The sequence below is a fragment of the Oryx dammah genome, unplaced genomic scaffold, assembly GCF_014754425.2.
Source record: "Oryx dammah isolate SB20612 unplaced genomic scaffold, SCBI_Odam_1.1 HiC_scaffold_26, whole genome shotgun sequence".
Taxonomy (NCBI): Eukaryota; Metazoa; Chordata; class Mammalia; order Artiodactyla; family Bovidae; genus Oryx; species Oryx dammah.
Window position 1 is genome coordinate 91,526,821 of NW_024070210.1, and position 19,415 is coordinate 91,546,235.

Genomic DNA, 19,415 nt, shown 5'->3' on the forward strand with positions numbered 1-19,415 from the left:
GTCTGACTCTTTGCAACCGTATGGACTGCAGCACACCAGGCTTCCCTGTACTTCACTGTCTCCCAGAGTTTGCTCAACTTATGTCCATTGAGTCAGTGGTGCTATCTAACCATCTCATCCTGCCACTCCCTTCTTCTTTTGCCCTCAGTCTTTCTCAGCATCAGTGAGTAGGCTCTTCGTATCAGGTGGCCAAATCACTGGAGCTTCAGCATCAGTCCTTCCAATGAATGCATATTCAGGGTTGATTTCCTTTAGGATTGACTGGTTTGATCTCCTTTCTGTCCAAGGAGCGTTGCATTAAAATAAGACAGAGTAAGTTTGTAAGTTTCCATGGTGTACTTCTAACCTTTGCCATGGTTTTGTCTAGTGGCCTGTGAAACACAAGTGTAGTGAACAGAAATTTCATTTAAAAATGAGAAACATTTAAATGGAAAGACTTTGTCTTTCTTTTCCCAACCTTTTTGAGATATAGCATGACTAACCTTTCCTGTTTAGAGCAACATGTAGGATGTGTACTGAGAAAACAAAGCGTGCCCTGATAAGGCAAGTCCCTCTTTTTTCCATTGGTGGTGACATAAGTGTTGAAGTGTTTTATCTAATGGTAACTTGATGGTAACCAGCATGTTGTGTCACAGCCTGTGCAAAGCATTAAGCTCCCAGCTGTCAGTGGCTGGAGTAAGAGGAAAACATGGGAACTTAGGGGTTGGTTGTGGACGAAATATGTGCAGGAGATAGAGACAGAACAATCTTGCTATAAACTATTCAAGAGAGTGGTCAGGGCACTCTTGCTACAGTAGTTTTGTCATTTACTGTGTACTGTAAATCTAAAACCTATTTATTTTATTATTTGGCAGTTCTTTTTTTGTTATTATAATTCCAGCAGCAATAAATTCTGAAAACTTGAAGTGTATATTTAATGAAGAATGAAGTAGAGAATTTCTGTATCATTATTTAACCTGCACAGAAATGTTCATCAGCATGTACCATCTACCACGAAAATCATAGTGATACCACTATCCCCACAACAAACTGAAGATAAGATAAATCTGCTAAAACAGGGTCAGCATCTATTTTCAAAACTGGAAAATATTTAGGAAGTCTGGGCCTCAGGGTGACGATTTAATATATGCAGGTGCCAAATATGTTTACATCCCTTTCTGTGAGACATGATCTCATATAGATCAAGTAACTTTTAAAATTTAGTTTTATTTTTATTACAAGTTTTCTTTTGCACATATGAGGAATGAAGCAATGACAGTTATTGTACTGGCTCCATTAGCAGAAAAAGGACCCAAATGATGCTGCTGGTTTTCAAATAAAAAACAATTAATTCCAGTAATAGACCATTTTTACTCAAAGCTTTTGTACATTTCTTCTGTCAGTGTAAATGGAATCTGAGTAAAGCTTTTGGAAGTTTATTCTGTCAAAATCACTGTAAAATGCTATTGTAAATTTAAAAGCCCCAACGTGGCTTTCACTGAACAAATGTTGTCATGGTAAAAGCAACATTCTTATTAAATTAAGAAAACTATGGAACAGAAATATTTTGGGCATTGGTTGTGGTGCCTGCAAACTCACTCTGCTTATTTTACCAATTGAAATAAAACTATAATGGTCAAATATACTGATACTTGATATGTGTGGTTTAACTAAACTACAGAATTCTTGTGATGAAGCTAATATTGAAAAAGCATACTTCAGCATGACAGCACACACTCTCATACTCAGTTTTTGCTGCATGTGACCAGCAGGATTTTAGAAATGTGATATTGTGAAAAACTACATTGTAAATTAGCCTGTGTCATATACTGGCTTTTTTGCCTGGATTAGGTGGGTGGGTGCATGGGGAGTAGATTAAGTGAGATTTTTGTGTGTTGGTTAGATTTTGATTCAAAATCATTTGGAAACCTTTAAAGTGTTTACCAGGTAGAGTTTCAAAAACCTTAAGCTTTTGAAAACTTTAGCAAAATAGCAATTCTTGGAAACAAATCTTGCAAAGAGAATGACATTGAAATACATCCTGATAAAAACAAAGGAAGAATTGAGCAAATTAAGTGGTAAGAGCTAATAATTTATTGTAGAAGTTCTTTCATTTGCAATATTTCAGCTATGATGAAGACTTTTTTGATGGAGCTACTATTTTAGTTGGTTAAGTTTATATTTTATATTAGAATGAAATGAAATTGAGAAGGCAGTTGATTTTGCAGTAGCTAAATTTGATGATATATTAAACTATAGAGAATTATTCAAAAGTTTTATCTCATAAAGATAGTTTTGTTGGAGGGAAAAAATTTAAATATCTAGGCTTGAAATATTTACAAATTTTAACATGAAAGCATTAAGAATGTCCTTTATTCAACAGAATTTTTTCTATGCTTATTGGATCATTCAAACTGTAAAGAGGGTACTTTCTCCATTAAAAATATTAAGTTCTATAGCAAAGAATAAGTTGCAAATGTCAATACTTTCATAATTAGTGATCATAAAGTTCCATTTTGAAGATAATTCCATTTTGAAGACATATAAAATTGCATTCTTTAGATAAATACCAATGACTTGGTTTTAGAGATAGAGCTAAGAAATTGATTAAGGTATGTGAATAAAGAGGTATGTGAGTAAATTAATTATTCTGTTTATGTTTTTAATGTATCATGGGACCTGGATATGTTTTTATCTTTTAGAATTTTAATTTTGAAAATACACTTGCTATAATTATTTCATAACCCACCCATATAATAAAGCAAGTTTTATACTCAATAAGTGCATATTATAGAAATTACATAATCTTAATAACTTAAAATTTTCTATCTCACTTTAAATACAGTTAATATTTCAAATAATTAACTTCCTAAAAATTAATTTCAGAGACTAGAAATAAAAGCGAGATGAATCACTCCACTAGCTTTAAAAAGTGCTGCAATGAATAGACTTTTTTATCTGAATTATTCTAGTTGCATATTCTAAATCCCAACATTCAAATATACTTTACAGAGTTAACTTAGTTATGAATTCTCACTACAGTTGAAGAAACTTAACAGTAGGATGTATTTTCCAGGTTATCTCAGCAAGTTGATTACACAGTCCAGTGTACCTTGGATTGACCTGGGTTATTCACTTGGTGACTGTTTTGCTGATTGTCCTTAAAAAATCAATCATAGAAATTTTCTTATGTGTCATTGAACCAACCTAGTCTAGTAATTAGTGAATAGCAGTTGTTAACCAAATTTAGAATAGCTCTATTAACATTTTTTATCTGTATTTTTTGTAGTTCTACTTTAGTAAAACTAGGTTAATGGTTTTTAAATAGATTGTTACTGAAAGAAGGTTGCTTTCTATCCAAATCAATTATCTTAATGAATTAATATTGTAAAAGAGTTTGCCACACCATTCCTGTATCGTGACTTATTGGTATAGAACTATCTTTAGCTCTACCTGACTTGATGGATTTTATTGTTTTTAATCCATTTCTAATGTCTATAAAATGTTCTAATATAAATGTTTATTCTTTTCATGTATTATGAATCCTGTTTATAGTTAGGATTGTATATGTGTAACCTTCTAAATTAAAATTACGCTTTTTCAATAAAGTAATGAGTTGAAAATACAAACCTATTTTGTTAACATTTCAATTTTGGTTTAATTATTATTAAAATTATCTCAATATATGTTAATGTAGTACAGTCAAAAATTGACTTAGGAAATCTTATTAGAGTGTAAAAGCTACTATAATAAGTTGTTCCCTAACATAAATAAATAAATGACCAATATTACTAGAGGCCATAAGCAATATGGGGGAAAAAATGGAAGGAGTCTTTTATCCTAGTTTTTAGAGGGCATCAGCAGCTTGCTTTTATGAAAAAGTAACAGCTAAATGCACTGCAAATAATTTGCAGTAATCCAGTTCAGTGATTCATGTGTCTGCTTTAATGGGTCATAATTCAGGGTAAAGTAACTGAGTGCAGTCAGAGTGCAGACACTGCTTCTGCCAGGGACAGTATCTCTTCATAAAACACACCTCAGGAGAAGCAGCTTGCCAGCCCCTAATACTCTCTGATGTTTTGATGTCCTGCATATTTTTCCGATTAAGTCTTGAGTGCCATGTTTTTAGTTGTATTTCCACACTCATTATTCTCACGTAGACCCTTCAGCGGGTTTGCCATATATGATTATTTTTTTAATGATGCCTTTCTTTCCACTTCAGCAGTTTAATAATCTAGCACATGGCTGCTTCTCAGTACTCAGCATTCACCTCCCCAATACTGAAGAGGACATGTGCTTTGGCTTCAGAATTCCATTTGCAGTGTTAGAAATGCATATTCCCTATGGAACAACATTTGTTTGACATAACCATTCATTTTTATTACCTCTTTAAATATGTTTATCCAGAGTTATCAATAATCATAAATAACTGTATTCTCATCTTGTTCTTTTTTTTCCAACAGACAAAATTGCTTACCCAGTACATATTAAATCTCGGCAAGTATGATCAAAACTACGACATCAGAGATCGTACAAGATTTATTAGGCAGCTTATTGTTCCGAATGAGAAGAGTGGAGCTTTAAGTAAATATGCCAAAAAAATATTCCTGGCACAGAAACCCGCACCACTGCTTGAATCTCCTTTTAAAGGTATTATTATCAGAATATACCTACAGAATATTATATGTTATCTTAAAAATTATGATATTATATCCCATTTCTAACATGTTTAAAATATATCTCTTAGAAAATATGTGATTAGTGTGTATAAATATATAAATACAAAAAGTGTGCTTTCCGTTCGTTCATCTCTTCTCCGAAACAAGCTTTATATTAGTTCAAGTTTATGTTTTTATAGGCCTTATTTACCTAAATAATTTCAGTCTTCTGACGTTTATTCTTACCAAATGATTTGACTGAACAATAGATAAAAGCTGTGTTGTTTTTGCAGACATTGACTTCATTTCTGGTTTAAATAGATAGCTTTAATAAGGGATATATAATTCACCTTAATAGTGAGTTATTAAATATTCTGTGTACACTAACATAAGCTTTTCTGGAAAGAATTATTTCATAGAAGTATTCCTTTATATTTGTTTGCTTTTCAGAGATGGAAATTGACTTATTTTCCCCAGCTTTTTAAAAGGAGTAATTTATCAGTTTCACAAGTAGCCATTACAGTGGGAATCAAATGATTATATACTTTGGTTTTCATATTGTTTCTTATTTAATTGCTGTAAAGGGATAAAAAGCAGTTCAGTTTTGTAGTAAAACTATTAAAATTCTGAATGTGTTGGTGGCAAGACATGTATATGGATTGTTTAACTGTGCTGTCATTCTTAATATTCACAGTAAAGTAATTTTTAGAGAAGCTACATATCAGAGCAACACCTCTAAACACACTGACTGATTAGCTTTTTTATTGACCATTATCGGGGAGATTATTGTAATCTATGGACTGAAATCAGTTTTTTTGACCTCTGAAGAGTTTCCTAGTTTATATTTATTCCTTGACATTTGAGGTAATATGCCAATTACCTTGAGCTCTGATTAGGATTGTTCTCTGTCATATGCAGCTCAGATTGTTTATTTTATATTTTCCTTTATTTTAATAGATAGGGATCATTTCCAGCTTGGCACTTTATCTCACACTCTCAACACCAAAGCAACTGGATACCTGGAATTATCTAATTGGCCAGAGGTGGCGCCTGACCCATCAGTTCGAAATGTAGAAGTAATAGAGTTGGTAAGTTGACCTTTCTGAAATTAATTTTGTCAAGCAGTAGGAGGTTCTAGGATAGCTGCTGTTTTGTATAAAAGCTTTTTGCGGGGGGGGGGTTGAAAACTGAAAATTGTTCGGGTATTTCTAAAGATAATGTGTTAGACATATCTTGCTGCTCTGGGAACTAAATATTGTAGTATTCCTATGTCATTGTACATGTACTGTTCCTTTTTTTCACGGAAATGGAGAATTGGATTCTCTGCGTCAGTGCCGCCCACATTTGTGAGACTGCATTTGTAGCTGTGCAGATTCAATTTCTAAAGTATTTAGTTTCATGGAGTTGAGCTTTTCCCACTTAGTTTAGAGACTCATAAGCTTCCTGTCAATATTCTCCAAATCAGTTTTGCTATCTCTTCCAGAAACCATACAAAGTGTTCTTTTGGCTTTTCTGAGGAACCTTTTTCACATGAAGCCAAATATAAATAGGAAGCATTATGTACCAAAAATATCCTTGAACAAGGTCACAATTAATGAATACTATATTGCTTCACATTTAAAAAAAAAGTCTCTGTATAAATACTCTTTTCCTAGGTCTTCATAACGTGCTGCCCACTAAAGTAAGAGAATTGATGTTCTTTCCTAGTATTATCTCTTTCTTTCTTATATAAACAAGAAAAATAAGGAGAGGGGTCTTCTGATTGTCTTTAGAGATTGATTATGTGAAATGTATCTGATATTTTTTTAAATAGAATTAATAAAAAAAACAATTATGTATTACATCCTGGGTGCCTTTCCAGTATAGCACATATATTGAACTAGGATTCAGGTAACTAGTCTTTATAATTCCTATGAGAAAGTCAGTTAATCTTCTTGCCTACTGGCTTTTCCCTATACAATGGGGAAAAAACTGTCTTCCTTTAAATAGAAGAATTCCGTACCCACACTTTGCACCTTGTAGGGTCTTAGTTCCCTGACCAGAGATTAAACATGGGCCACAACAGTGAAAGTGCCAAGTCCTAACCGCTAGACTGCCAGGAAATACCTGGGGCACAGCCATTTAATTTGACTGCTTTGAAAAGTATGTTTCTCTTACCTACTCAAACTTATCTGGCTTTGGAGTGTGGCCAGGGCAATAATAATCAGTAACTAACCCTGGTAGTGTTCTTTGATAATATTTTATAATCATTACTTGTTTAAGCCTCATAATTATTATAAGTGATGGTTGTTGTTATTCCCGTTTTGCAGATGACGAAACCAAGGTTCAGAGAACCTAAGCAAATTGCCCAGGTCCCCATAGCTAGTAAGTGATAGAATTGGGATACCACTTCATATCTGAGTCCACTGTTCCCACTCTTACTGCATTTTATTATGTAACATGATGAGAGGAAGCTTGAGCTTGTTGCAATTCTGGACTATCCTTAGTATTTATTAACACCACTGTTTTCAGGTTGTGACAAATTATCTCTATTTAGAGATGATTTTTTTAAAAAATATAAAACTAACAAGTTCCATGTTTCTCCTTGCAACTAAGTTTGGTGATTTCTCCCCAAATATACATACTACTCTTAAGTATTCTTCAAAAAGATTGGCTTATTTATGAAACATTTGGTCAGATACTAGAATACAAAGAGAATGTTCTTTGTTGTAAGTAATACTCTCTCCTAATTTCTTTTGCCTGTTTGTTGTTTTCATGGTTCTGTCCCTTTTCATTATTAGGTACTTAATGTTTTGGCCCAAGTAGAATCATCCTTTTATCCTACCCCTACTTCTGCTCTTATCCCTCCTCCTTGCTGCCCCAATCCACAAAAAAAAAAGGAAAAAAAAATGTTAAATAAAAATATCATCTCAGAAATTGATAGCAATGCCATGCAATTTAATTTGGTCTCAGCAGTGTTCTTATATTGGCTGATAGATTGGTTGTTTGGCTGGCTTCTTCCATTTTCTCATGCTCTTCTAAGCATTAACTACCTATAGGGACAGTACTTGAATAACCTGTTTTCTTATATTCATTTCACCTGTCCAATTGAACAGGGACAAATTGATTTCTTTTTTCATTTTGCTGACTACATTGTGAAATTAATAATTGGTAACTTATTATGGAGAATAATTATAACTGATGGAACTTGGTTGGAAAAAACTCACTCTCCATTGATGCCATGTAGAAAACAGTTTCAATCTGCTTGTCTCTGGACACATTGACTTGAAATTATACTATGAAGACTTAATTAAATATAAAAACAGCATATATAGTTTTATTATCAAATTTGGCTGCAGTAGTGTAGAAAGTAGTGTTCACACAATCTTTCTTGCCTTTCATTCTGCCTCATCCCTGTCTGAAGTCGCATCACTGTATTTATGCACATAATATGTGTGTGACCCTAGTCTTACTGTCATCTTACAGGGTCATGTCTTATTACTATGAAATCTAACTTAGCAAGAATAACAGCCTAAGTTTAGACAGTCTAATACTTTAATCAAAATAATATGGAACCTAGTCACACTGACACTAGAAGCCACTGCATCACACGTTTCCATTTCCGGGATATTAGCTACTATATATATTATGCCACTAGTAAATTTTCAAGATTCTTTGCAATTTTTGTTTTTACTTGGTTCTAGAAGATCCTTTTCTCTCAGTTTTTCATATCAAGGGTATTTTGCTTTATAAACACATCTACTGTCAATATTTTATCTTATATTGAAACTTTCAAATTAGTGCTGTTATTTTTTTTCCTCTTCTCTTTACCTTTTTATTTCCTTTGCTAAGAATGATACAGTTATCATAGTCATAACAGACCATAAAAAAAATTAAAATACTTTTTAGTCTTTACCCTTTAAAACCTTAAACTCCATGAATAGAGAATCCATGGCCCTGTCAAAATATTATGCCCCTCTGAGCATAGGTGCCTGATTTTCCTTATATGATGACTTAGTCTTGTCCGGAAAGCAATAGTCTAACTAAATAATTTTTTTTTTCATAAATTGACCTGACACACATTTTACTAGCCTGCAGAAAAATGTATTTGGATTTAAGAAAAAATATGAACTTTACTGTTTATTAAATATAGGAGAACTTTGTTTATAGAGTACTGTCTTTATTCATATCTGGAGACAGAGCATACAAAGCAGTATTGTTGATCTTATGTTAGTATCTTACTCAAATATATTTGAGTAACTTTTGCTCATTTTTTAATTTTTGTCCAGATAGTAATTTTTCAGATTACTGAAGCTTACCTTTGTAAGCAGCATATCTTAAGCCCATAAGCCCTCTATGCAGTGGTTTTTCAACCTAGCTTTATACTATATTCATATGGAAATCTTAAAACAGATGTGTCAGACCTGTACCAGACCAATCAGAATCTTGGGAAGTGGGTCCCAAGCATTAGCATTTTTAGCATTAGTATTTTTATTATTGATATTAATATTTTTTAAAGTATTTTCAGGTGATTCTGACAGACATCCAGTGCTGAGAACCATTCTTGAGTAAGAACCTCAGTCTTACTGTAAATTTCTTTACAACAGATGGCCCTAGCAGGCTGGCACATAGTGAAAACTCTGAAGTGTGATAAATAAATGTGTCTTAACTGTTCTTGACCTTTTAAAAAATACACATTTCCTTGCCCTTTAAAAGAGAGTGTATGAAGCATGATTTAATTTTTTCTTAATGAATCAAAGTCACAGTTATGAAAATAATTTATTTTACTTCAATACACTGTATTAAAGTTTTTAAGGGTCTGTCACCCAACTAATAGTTTTTGTGGCAGACACATTTAAGATATATCAGTGTACAAAATATTCAAACATCTCTGATCTCCAGATGCTGATGTTCTTGCAGGGATAGACTGACAATTACAATAAATATGTAAATTGTATACAGTAGTATATTAGAAAATAATAAGTGCTGTGGCCAAAAAACAAAGAAAAAAAAAATTAGTGCAAAGGCTGCTCCATCCCTGGGATTCTCCAGGCAGGAATACTGGAGTGGGTTGCCATTTCTTTCTCCGGGAGATCTTCCCAACCCAGGGATCGAACCTGGGTCTCCCATATTGCAGGCAGACACTTTACCATCTGAGCCACCAGGGAAGTAAGATCAGCTCCACGGGGGGTTGAAATTTTCAGTAGGGCGGTCCTCCCTGAGGTGGCACTTGTAGAGAGTCTTGAAAGAAGTGAGGAAATGAGCCATGCGATCGTCTGGGGTGAGGGTGCTGGAAGTAGGAGCAGCTGTGGAGAAAGGCCTCAAGGAGGAGCACGTCTGGGGTGTTGGAAGCCACTGTGATGAGTGGCTGGAGGGAAGTGGGCAGGAGGGAGAGCAGCTGCAGGAGTCAGGTAGGGCTGACAGGTTTTTATCGTAAGGGCTTCGTTTGTTCTAAGTGAATGGGAAGCCTCTGCAGACCTTTTCAAAGAAAGAGGGGCTTGATTGGAATTAATAAAATCTTTCTAGCTGCTGTTCTGAGCCAGCTTGGAGTGGGGGTGAGAGATGGAACTAGACACAAGATAGCCAGTCAGAGACTATTGTGGTGATCCGAGAGAGAGAGAGAGATGGCTCTGAGTACGGTGGTAAAGGACCAAGGGGCCTATAGGCTTTCTTGATGGATTAGATATCTAGGATATGACAAACACACAGAGAATTACCCCAGGGTTCAGGCTGTTGAGATGGTACAGGCTATTTGTTGCCTACACTAAATGTTTTGATTATTTTATTTTTTTTGAAAACCTCAGCATCAAGGTAACTCAGCTGATAAAGATTCCACCTGCAATGCTGGGGAGACCCTGGTTCGATCCCTGGGTTGGGAAGATCCCCTGGAAAAGGGATCGGCTGCCCACTCCTATATTCTTGGGCTTCCCTGGTGGCTCAGATGATAAAGAAGCCGCCTGCGATGCGTGAGACCTGGGTTCAATCCCTGGATTGGGAAGATCCCCTGGAGGAGGGCATGGCAACCCATTCCAGTATTCTTGCCTGGAGAATCCCCACAGACAGAGGAGCCTGGCGGGCTACAGTCCATGGGGTCACAAAGAGTCAGACAGACGTGACTGAGCAACTAAGCACAGCACACCGAACATCAAGCTGTGAAGTTGGATTTCTTACTGCTCTTACTCCTTCTGCCTCTAATTGCCCTTCTCTCTTCTATACTGTCTTACTTTAGCTTAAATCTTCTATAGGCCAATGAATACAAAAGTATTTAAAATTATATGTTATGTATAAGGTTGTGGATCTAAAACAATAGGTTCTGAGTGAGAATTTATGTTTCTCTACTTAGGGGTAGTGGGAATCAAGACTTCTCAGTGTTGCCTTTTCTACTGAGGCTTTAAACTTCCTTCTGGTTTCACAGAGTATTCCGAATGATTAAGTCTGCCTGAAGACTAGATCCCTTAATGAGAATTCCTTGATATTTACATTTTTACTTTTTTTAAATCAGGCAAAAGAATGGACCCCAGCAGGAAAAGCAAAGAAAGAGAATCCTGATAAGAAATTTTACTCCGAATCTGAGGAGGAAGAGGACTCTTCTGAGAGCAGCAGTGACAGTGGTGGGTCTTTAATTCATTGGGAAACCTTATTCACCGTGGTTTATCAGCCGTGCTTCCTATAGACCAGTGAGGCCCGGAGCATAATATTCAGCCAGCAGGTTTAGGTGAAGTTCATACGACTGAAACAGTTCCTTTCATTTACATATCAAAGTTACTATGATATGTAAGTTTTCAAAGTAATTTCTAACCGCTTTTTTTTTTTTGACATTGCCTCTTAGACCCATAACTAAAAAATGATAGAATTGAAAAAAGAGCTCATGCTTTTCTGAATTCTAACCCATAATGCCTGGGATGTTCATTAACGTGTTGAAAAACATAAATTTACATTTGGTAAGCCTTTGTTTTCAGTATTTGACAAATTAGTCTGTGGTGCGTTATTTTCTGAAGTAATAAGCTGAAAAATGGGGAAAATTACTTCAATCCAAACACTTAATGCTAAAAATACGGAATTTCAGGAATGATATAGACCATTGAGAAAGATATGTTGTGTAGTTAAGAGTGTCTCATAGAGATATTTGTCTCCCTCCCATTTATTCACAAGCTCATGTTCTATTTAGAGTCTAACCTTTTTCAGTATGTATTTGAAATATTCCAGTAACATTATGGCTTTTCATGGCATTATCTGAAGTATAGTAGGGATAGTAAGAATTCCCTTCTAGCTACCAGAAGAGAGAGAAAACTTTTCTCATTAGAAGATACCAGTTTTTTTCCAGTGAACACGTCTTCTTGAAGATAAACAAATTTCCTCAAGGATTTTTCTAACTTGAAAATTTAAATAAATGATGCCTGAAATGAACTGGATCCAGATTTGTTTTGAACTCCCATAAAAACATGAAAAGTAACAGCATAAGCCAGTTATCTAAGTTAACATGTATGTGTGCTTAACTTTGACTTCACAACAAATTCAAAACACCCTTAATCAACAGCTTTGTTTTCTAAAGTTTGGGTAAAATAAATTTTGGTCTTTGTAAAAAGTCACTATGGGACTTTCCTTGATGGCTCAGTTCAGTTCAGTTCAGTTCAGTTCAGTCGCTCAGTAGTGTCCAACTCTGCGACCCCATGAATCGCAGCACGCCAGGCCTCCCTGTCCATTACCAACTCCCGGAGTTCACTCAGACTCACGTCCATCGAGTCAGTGATGCCATCCAGCCATCTCATCCTCTGTCGTCCCCTTCTCCTCCTGCCCCCAATCCCTCCCAGCATCAGAGTCTTTTCCAATGAGTCAGCTCTTCGCATGAGGTGGCCAGAGTACTGGAGTTTCAGCTTTAGCATCATTCCTTCTAAAGAACACCCAGGCAGATCTCCTTTAGAATGGACTGGTTGGATCTCCTTGCAGTCCAGGGGACCCTCAAGAGTCTTCTCCAACACCACAGTTCAAAAGCATCAATTCTTCAGTGCTCAGCCTTCTTCACAGTCCAACTCTCACATCCATACCTGACCACTGGAAAAACCATAGCCTTGACTAGACAGACCTTTGTTGGCAAAGTAATGTCTCTGCTTCTCAGTATGCTATCTAGGTTGGTCATGACTTTCCTTCCAAGGAGTAAGCGTCTTTTAATTTCATGGCTGCAGTCACCATCTGCAGTGAGTTTGGAGCCCCCCACCAAAATAAAGTCTGACACTGTTTCCGCTGTTTCCCCAACTGTTTCCCATGAAGTGATGGGACCAGATGCCATGATCTTAGTTTTCTGAATGTTGAGCTTTAAGCCAACTTTTTCACTCTCCACTTTCACTTTCATCAAGAGGCTTTTTAGTTCCTCTTCACTTTCTGCCATAAGAGTGGTGTCATCTGCATATCTGAGGTTATTGATATTTCTCCTGGCAATCTTGATTCCAGCTTGTGCTTCTTCCAGCCCAGCGTTTCTCATGATGTACTCTGCATATAAGTTAAATAAGCAGGGTGACAATATACAGCCTTGACGTACTCCTTTTCCTATTTGGAACCAATCTGTTGTTTCATGTCCAGTTCTAACTGTTGCTTCCAAAAGAATATAGGCATTCCTAGCTTTTTGCTGTGTGATACATGAATTAATCTTCATAGAGTAGATACTACTATTTACCTGTTAGAATACTATTTTAACTAGAGGTTATGTTCTTCCCTGGGGACACTTCATCAGATAGATCATAGGCCAGAATGGTTGGATGGCATCATCGACTCAACGGACGTGAGTTTTTGCAAGCTCTGGGAGTTGGTGAAGGACAGGGAAGCCTAGCAGCTGCAGCCCACGGAGTCACAAAGAGTCAGATACAGCTGAGTGACTGAACAACAGCAACATGTTCCTCCCTGAGGACATGTCATCAGATAGATCATAGGCTAGGAAAACAGTGTGTCCTCTTATCCAGGATACAACTCTGCATGTGTCATCATTTCAACTACCAAAAAATTATGCTTCCTGTTTAAAATACACAAAAACATGCTGTATATGGGGCTTCCCTGATGGCTCAGAGGTGAAAGCATCTGCCTGCAATGCGGGAGACCTGGGTTCGATCCCTGGGTCAGGAAGATCCCTTGGAGAAGGAAATGGCAGCCCACTCCAGTACTCTTGCCTGGAGAGTCCCACGGAGGGAGGAGCCTGGTAGGCTACAGTCCACGGGGTCACAAAGAGTCAGACACGACTGAGTTACTTCACTTCACTTCTTCAGTAAGCCCTAGTATGCCATAATTTATACATAAAAGTTTTCACTGTGTAGTTCCTCAGTGTAACTTTATCATTTCTTTCACTTACAGAAGAGTCTTACACTAGCTAAAACAAGTACTAGTGATTAGTGATTTTGCTTTGTTGCCTTTGAATTAAGGAATTTTTGAAGATGATTTGAACAGCTCTTTTCCCTCTCAAAATTTGTTCCTAAGATTCAATAATAATAATCCCTTCTGTTTCTCTAAATAAAATTTCCCGTTATAAGTAGAGGAAATAAAATTATTTCTTTATTCTTACATCACCTTCATTGTTGTTCGGTCGCTCAGTCATGTCCGACTCTTTGGGACCCCATGGACTGCAGCATGCCAGACTTCCCTGTCCTTCACCATCTCCTGGAGCTTGCTTAAACTCATGTCCATTGAGTCAGCAAAGCCATCCAACCATCTCTCCCTATGTCCTTCCCCTTGTCCTCCTGCCTTCACTCTTTCCATAATCAGGGCCTTTTCTGATGAGTCACCCTCATAATCAGTCTTTAAATAAAAAGTTTTGCTGTAGCTAAGACATGTATGGGTTTGGGAAGCAAGAAATGCTCACATTGTTTTACTTGGTTGATCTTTTCTGTTCCTTCTCTGGGTATTGGAGCCCCACTGTGCTCACTCTGCTGCAGGGTTCTGGAGGTCTGAGTGACCAGACAGCAGATACAGACACTGTGGATCCAGTGGGGTCCACTACGTGAAAATTCAGCATCTCATTTCATTTGTGATGAATGTTGATACTTGCTTCTATCCCTTTTATTTATTAAGTGGCTATAAATCAAAGAGCATATGGTTTTTTGTGTTTTTTTTTCCAGAGAGTGCGTCTGGAAGTGAAAGTGGGGAAGACGAGGAAGAAGACCACAGTGGGGACAGCGGTGAGGACTCGGGTGAGAGTGGAAGTGAGTCGGAGGCCGGGAGCGGAAGAGCGGCCAAGCATGCCGAAGCCAGAGGGAAAGGGTGAGCTATTTCCTTCACAAAAATTCTGCGGTCTTTTCCCCTGGTCTAACATTGAGTGAAAAAATGAGTGTGTGTTTATTTCCCAAACAGACTGTAAGTCTTTTAATATTAATTTAAAATACTAATTCACATTATTCTCCTACTTGTAATGATCAGTTTCCATTTTGAACTTGAACAAATCTTGGGGTTACATTTTGAAAATTGGTGTAACCTTGGAAAGCCGAGTTAAGTGATCATGCAGTTGGTATGAAACACTTAATTACCTTTTGCAGCAATTTTGCTGAGAGTGAAAATTAAATCCTTCAACACTTTGCCATTATGTAACTAAGACAATTGATTTTTCTAAATAATGTTATATTAAAAAGATTATGATCCAAATATTAGAGTCAGGGGCTGTGAAGGAAGACGGTCATAAGGTATTTAAGTGTTAGCACTTTTTAAGATCTCCCATTATCAACAATATTATCATGTGTTAAAGTGTCATTAAAATTTTGAGTAATTGGGGCTAATACCTTGGATTGTCTGAGTCTGTTTTCCCCACTGCTGTCAGAGAGTGGCCTCTGCAGACACGATGGCCCTTTCCCTGGGCGCCTGCTGCCCGCTCAGTTGATGAGCTTGCAGCCCAGCTCAGTCGTGGCTGACAGCACTGATTGGGGCGCAGTACGCTCTCTGCTCCTTTTATTACAGACAGTAATTAAAGCAGCTCGCCCTGCCACTTCCATAACAAACACAGCATAATGCCCTAATTATGACTTTATTAATTTAAGTCAGGATTTAATGATTTTAAAAGTGATTTATATTGTTTTTCCTGTTCAGAACAAATGAAATCTGTAGGTTAAATTAATACAGGCTTTTCATCATGCAAAGTTAAAAAGCTAGTTACCAGTAAATTCTTTTCATTAGGTTAACATCTGAAACTCTAAGCAGTAAGGTAAACAATAATTACCCATCAAAATTGAGTGATGCATAATAAAATAACACTTTTACCTTTAAAATCTTATCTTAAAGGCTAGAAGCTAAGTATAGTCCGAGTCACTCACTTGTTGCAGCAAGCCAGTTGCTTGGTTTGCAATAGCCTTTTCTCAGAGAGAGGTTCTGTGCTTCTAGTTTAATGTCAGAATATCTATGATTTGTTGCTGTTCAGTCACTAAGTCATGTCTGACCTTTATGACCCCGTGGACTGCAATACTTCAGGCTTCCCTGTCCTTCACTGTCTCCCAGAGTCTGCTCAAACTCATGTCCATCTGTGATTACTTAGTTTGTGAAGAATGTCATATCTCTTAGGAAGGCAAAGTTTTGTTCAGAGCACCAAGTGTCTTTTCTGATAGCAAAAGTCAATATGCTAGAAGCTTATAATCATAAATTGTGTTAGTTTCATTATTTTTTTCTTCAGAAACAGGCTTTTATTTTTATTTTATTTTTTATTTTTATTTTTATTTTTTTTAGAAACAGGCTTTTTTAAACTCATGTTTGAATTTTTTAAAATGGTTTGTTATATAAAAGGAAATCTCAGATACATTCTAAACCTTATATTTTAGGTATATGTTTTAACCACTAATGGGAGATAATAAATTGCCATCTTGGGGGAGGGGAAAAAAAACATACTTTTTAGTCATCAAATATAATTACATGTGCTCTGAGATGTTACCATGACTCCATTTTTAATAAACAGCAATCACATATTTCCTGCACAAAAATCAGTTCAGGGAAATAATGATTCTTCCAGTTGCCTAACCACTCACCCTCCCCAGGTGTTTTTCCTCTTGACTCTTATTTTTTAGAAAACTTTGCCAGTATAACTATGTGATAATTTTTTAAAGCTAAGGAGCTTTAAGTATCTTCAAAACCACCCTTTAGTAGTCATAACTGCTGTGCTCTGCTTAGTCACTCAGTCGTATCCAACTCTTTGTGACCCCTTGGACTGTAACCTTGCAGGTTCCTCTGTTCTTGGAATTCTCCAGACAAGAATACTGGAGTGGGTTGCCATGCCCTTCTCCAGGGGATCTTCCCAACCCAGGGAGCAAACCCAGGTCTCCTGCACTGCAGACAGATTCTTTCTTTACAACGTGAGCCACCAGGGAAGCCCAAGGAAACTAGAGTGGGTTGCCATGCCCTCTACCACGGGATCTTCCTGGCCCAAGGATCAAACCCACGTCTCTTAACTTTCCTACACTGGCCTGTGGGTTCTTTACCAGTAGCGCCACCTGGGAATAACGTGTTAAAACATCTGAATTAGATAATTGTTTATGAATTGCCTTATACTATCTGGCACAAGGTAGATTTTTAAAACAATATACACATATACACACATATGATAAAGAGAAGTTAGACCCTCAAACTTGAGAAAATAAAAAAGATTCCAAGCTATCTCTTTTCCCCTGAGAGAACACCGTGTGTGATCTCTTTCTGGAGACCTTTTCCCCTTCCCTTCTTCCTGCTTTATTCCTCTCTTTCAACTCATGTGTCTCTTCCTCTAGGAAGGGTCCCAGTCTTGATCCGTTTTGTTTAGATACTCCTTCAGGTATTCTCAGGACACAGTATATGCTTTGTTACTTATTGTTTACCATGCTCTCTTGTCACTGCCAGTTTAACTTCTCTGTATCTTGCAATGGACTGACTGCAGACTTTAAAAAGGAGCAGTATGGAGATACCTGTATCTTACTAACCACTATTACTCTTAGTACCTAACATAGTGCCAGCTCATGGAGGGCAGTCAGTAAATATTTGTTAAATAAGGGAATGAGTGAACAAAATGAACATCAGCAGTTAGGTTTGATCATTTGGTATTTTAAAACTTTAGTATTTATCTGATTATCTTACATTTTTAGTAAAATTTAGTACATTAGAAGAATTCTCTTTTGAACTGGTTGATGTTTTCTCGTATATGTTACAGGGGCACATTTGGGAACATATGTAAATCATTTTCTTGGGCAGAATAATCTATAAAATGCAAGTCTGTATTAGCAAAAGTAGATTATAAGTATTTAAATTTTTAATGAGTATTTTGAGATGGTACTTTAAAATCTGCCTAAGTATTTCTGAAGTTGTTAGCACCTAATGTTTAGTCCTAGTAAATCAAACATTTATTATTTTCTACTTATGTCATTTAGTCTTATTTTATGATCTTTTGCACTTGAAGTGTGTGTGATATGGTTTAGTTTTGAATGGATTCTGATTCATTTAGTTATAGATAATACTGTCTTTATTATTATTTCATTAACATGTTTTGGAAATTTAAAACCATTTTTACTGTCTATACACTAAAAAGAAATGGTTCTCAGTGAAATATACTTCTCTAATAAAGATTTTGATTCATACGCAAAATGGAAAAATTGTAACACTTGTCATTTGATTTTTCAAACTACTTTTTAATGTAAGTATCTAATATTTCAAATTTTATTATTCTGATTAGTGATTCTAAAGATGTGGATAAGGAAAAAGAAAACTCTAAAACTTCAGAGTCTTCCAGTGGTGAATCTAGTTCAATAGAAGAGAGTTCTTCGGATTCTGAATCAGAATCAGAATCTGAAAGTGAATCTGAATCCAGAAAAGTCACTAAGGTAAGAGATTATACATTTTTATAACAGAAAGTAAATATTCTTCAGCCTTTTTGCAATTATGAATAAATATTTCTAAAAATTTGTTTTGTTGAAAATCAAGAAAGCAGGGAAGGAATTTAATGTGTCACTGACAACTAAAACACCATCTTCGTTCATCCACACCTGTGATTTTATTTTGATTTTTTTTTTTTGTAGATTATTACTTCCCTCATAACTCAACTCTGCAGAGAAGTTAGAACTAAAACTTCACATTTTCCAACCACAGTTAGAGACCTCAGTGTTATGAGTATGACCTTTTGTTTCTTGGCTGTGATGTGACAAGGGAAGCTTTTGCCAGATGGGAAGTAGAGGGGACTTTGACTTCCTCTTTACTCAGTACTATTCCCTCACAGAAGTAGTGTTGAGCAAAGAAATATAAATGTACATGCTTCATAAGAAATTAAGACTAATATACTTTTTAAAAATATATCAGGCATTTTGGATAATAATTTTTAAAGGTTTAATTAAAGAGTATAAATTCTTTAATAATTAATAAAAATGCAGTAACATATTTAAAAACAAATGCAAGAACCACTTGTGGCAATAGAATGATTATAGGGACTTCTCTGGTGGACCAGTGGTTAAGACTCCAAGCTTCCACTGCAGGAGGCCTGGGTTTGATCCCCGGTCAGGGAACTAAGATCCTGCATGCTGCACTGTGCGGCTGAAAAAAAAGAGCAATTAATGATTTTTTAGTACAGTATCTGTAGCACTAAACCTTGTCTGCTAGCAGCAAAAAAAAAATTGGAAAATGTAGTTTTTAATACAAAATTCAGACTTTATATGTATCCTTTTGATTTTTAATTATTATTCCCATCCTATAAATGGATCGTGGTGGTGCTCAGTTTCAAATGCAGTGGTTTTTATGAATAAATGTATTATTCCATATGTTGAAAATATGATCACACCTTACTTTTTATTGAATTCAGCTTTTTTAAATGCACTATTTTTTTCATTT

The 19,415-nt window shown here is 36.0% G+C and overlaps 1 protein-coding gene across 1 annotated transcript in view; it reads left to right on the plus strand.

Annotated features, from left to right (window-relative positions):
- The window catches only part of AP3B1 (adaptor related protein complex 3 subunit beta 1), a 236,592-nt gene that overhangs the window by 129,241 nt on the left and 87,936 nt on the right, over positions 1-19,415 (plus strand). The window contains exons 16-20 of the mRNA XM_040225914.1: positions 4,443-4,629; positions 5,595-5,725; positions 11,119-11,227; positions 14,717-14,858; positions 18,271-18,418. Coding sequence (XP_040081848.1) covers positions 4,443-4,629; positions 5,595-5,725; positions 11,119-11,227; positions 14,717-14,858; positions 18,271-18,418 — 717 coding nt within the window. The remainder of the gene's footprint in view (positions 1-4,442; positions 4,630-5,594; positions 5,726-11,118; positions 11,228-14,716; positions 14,859-18,270; positions 18,419-19,415) is intronic.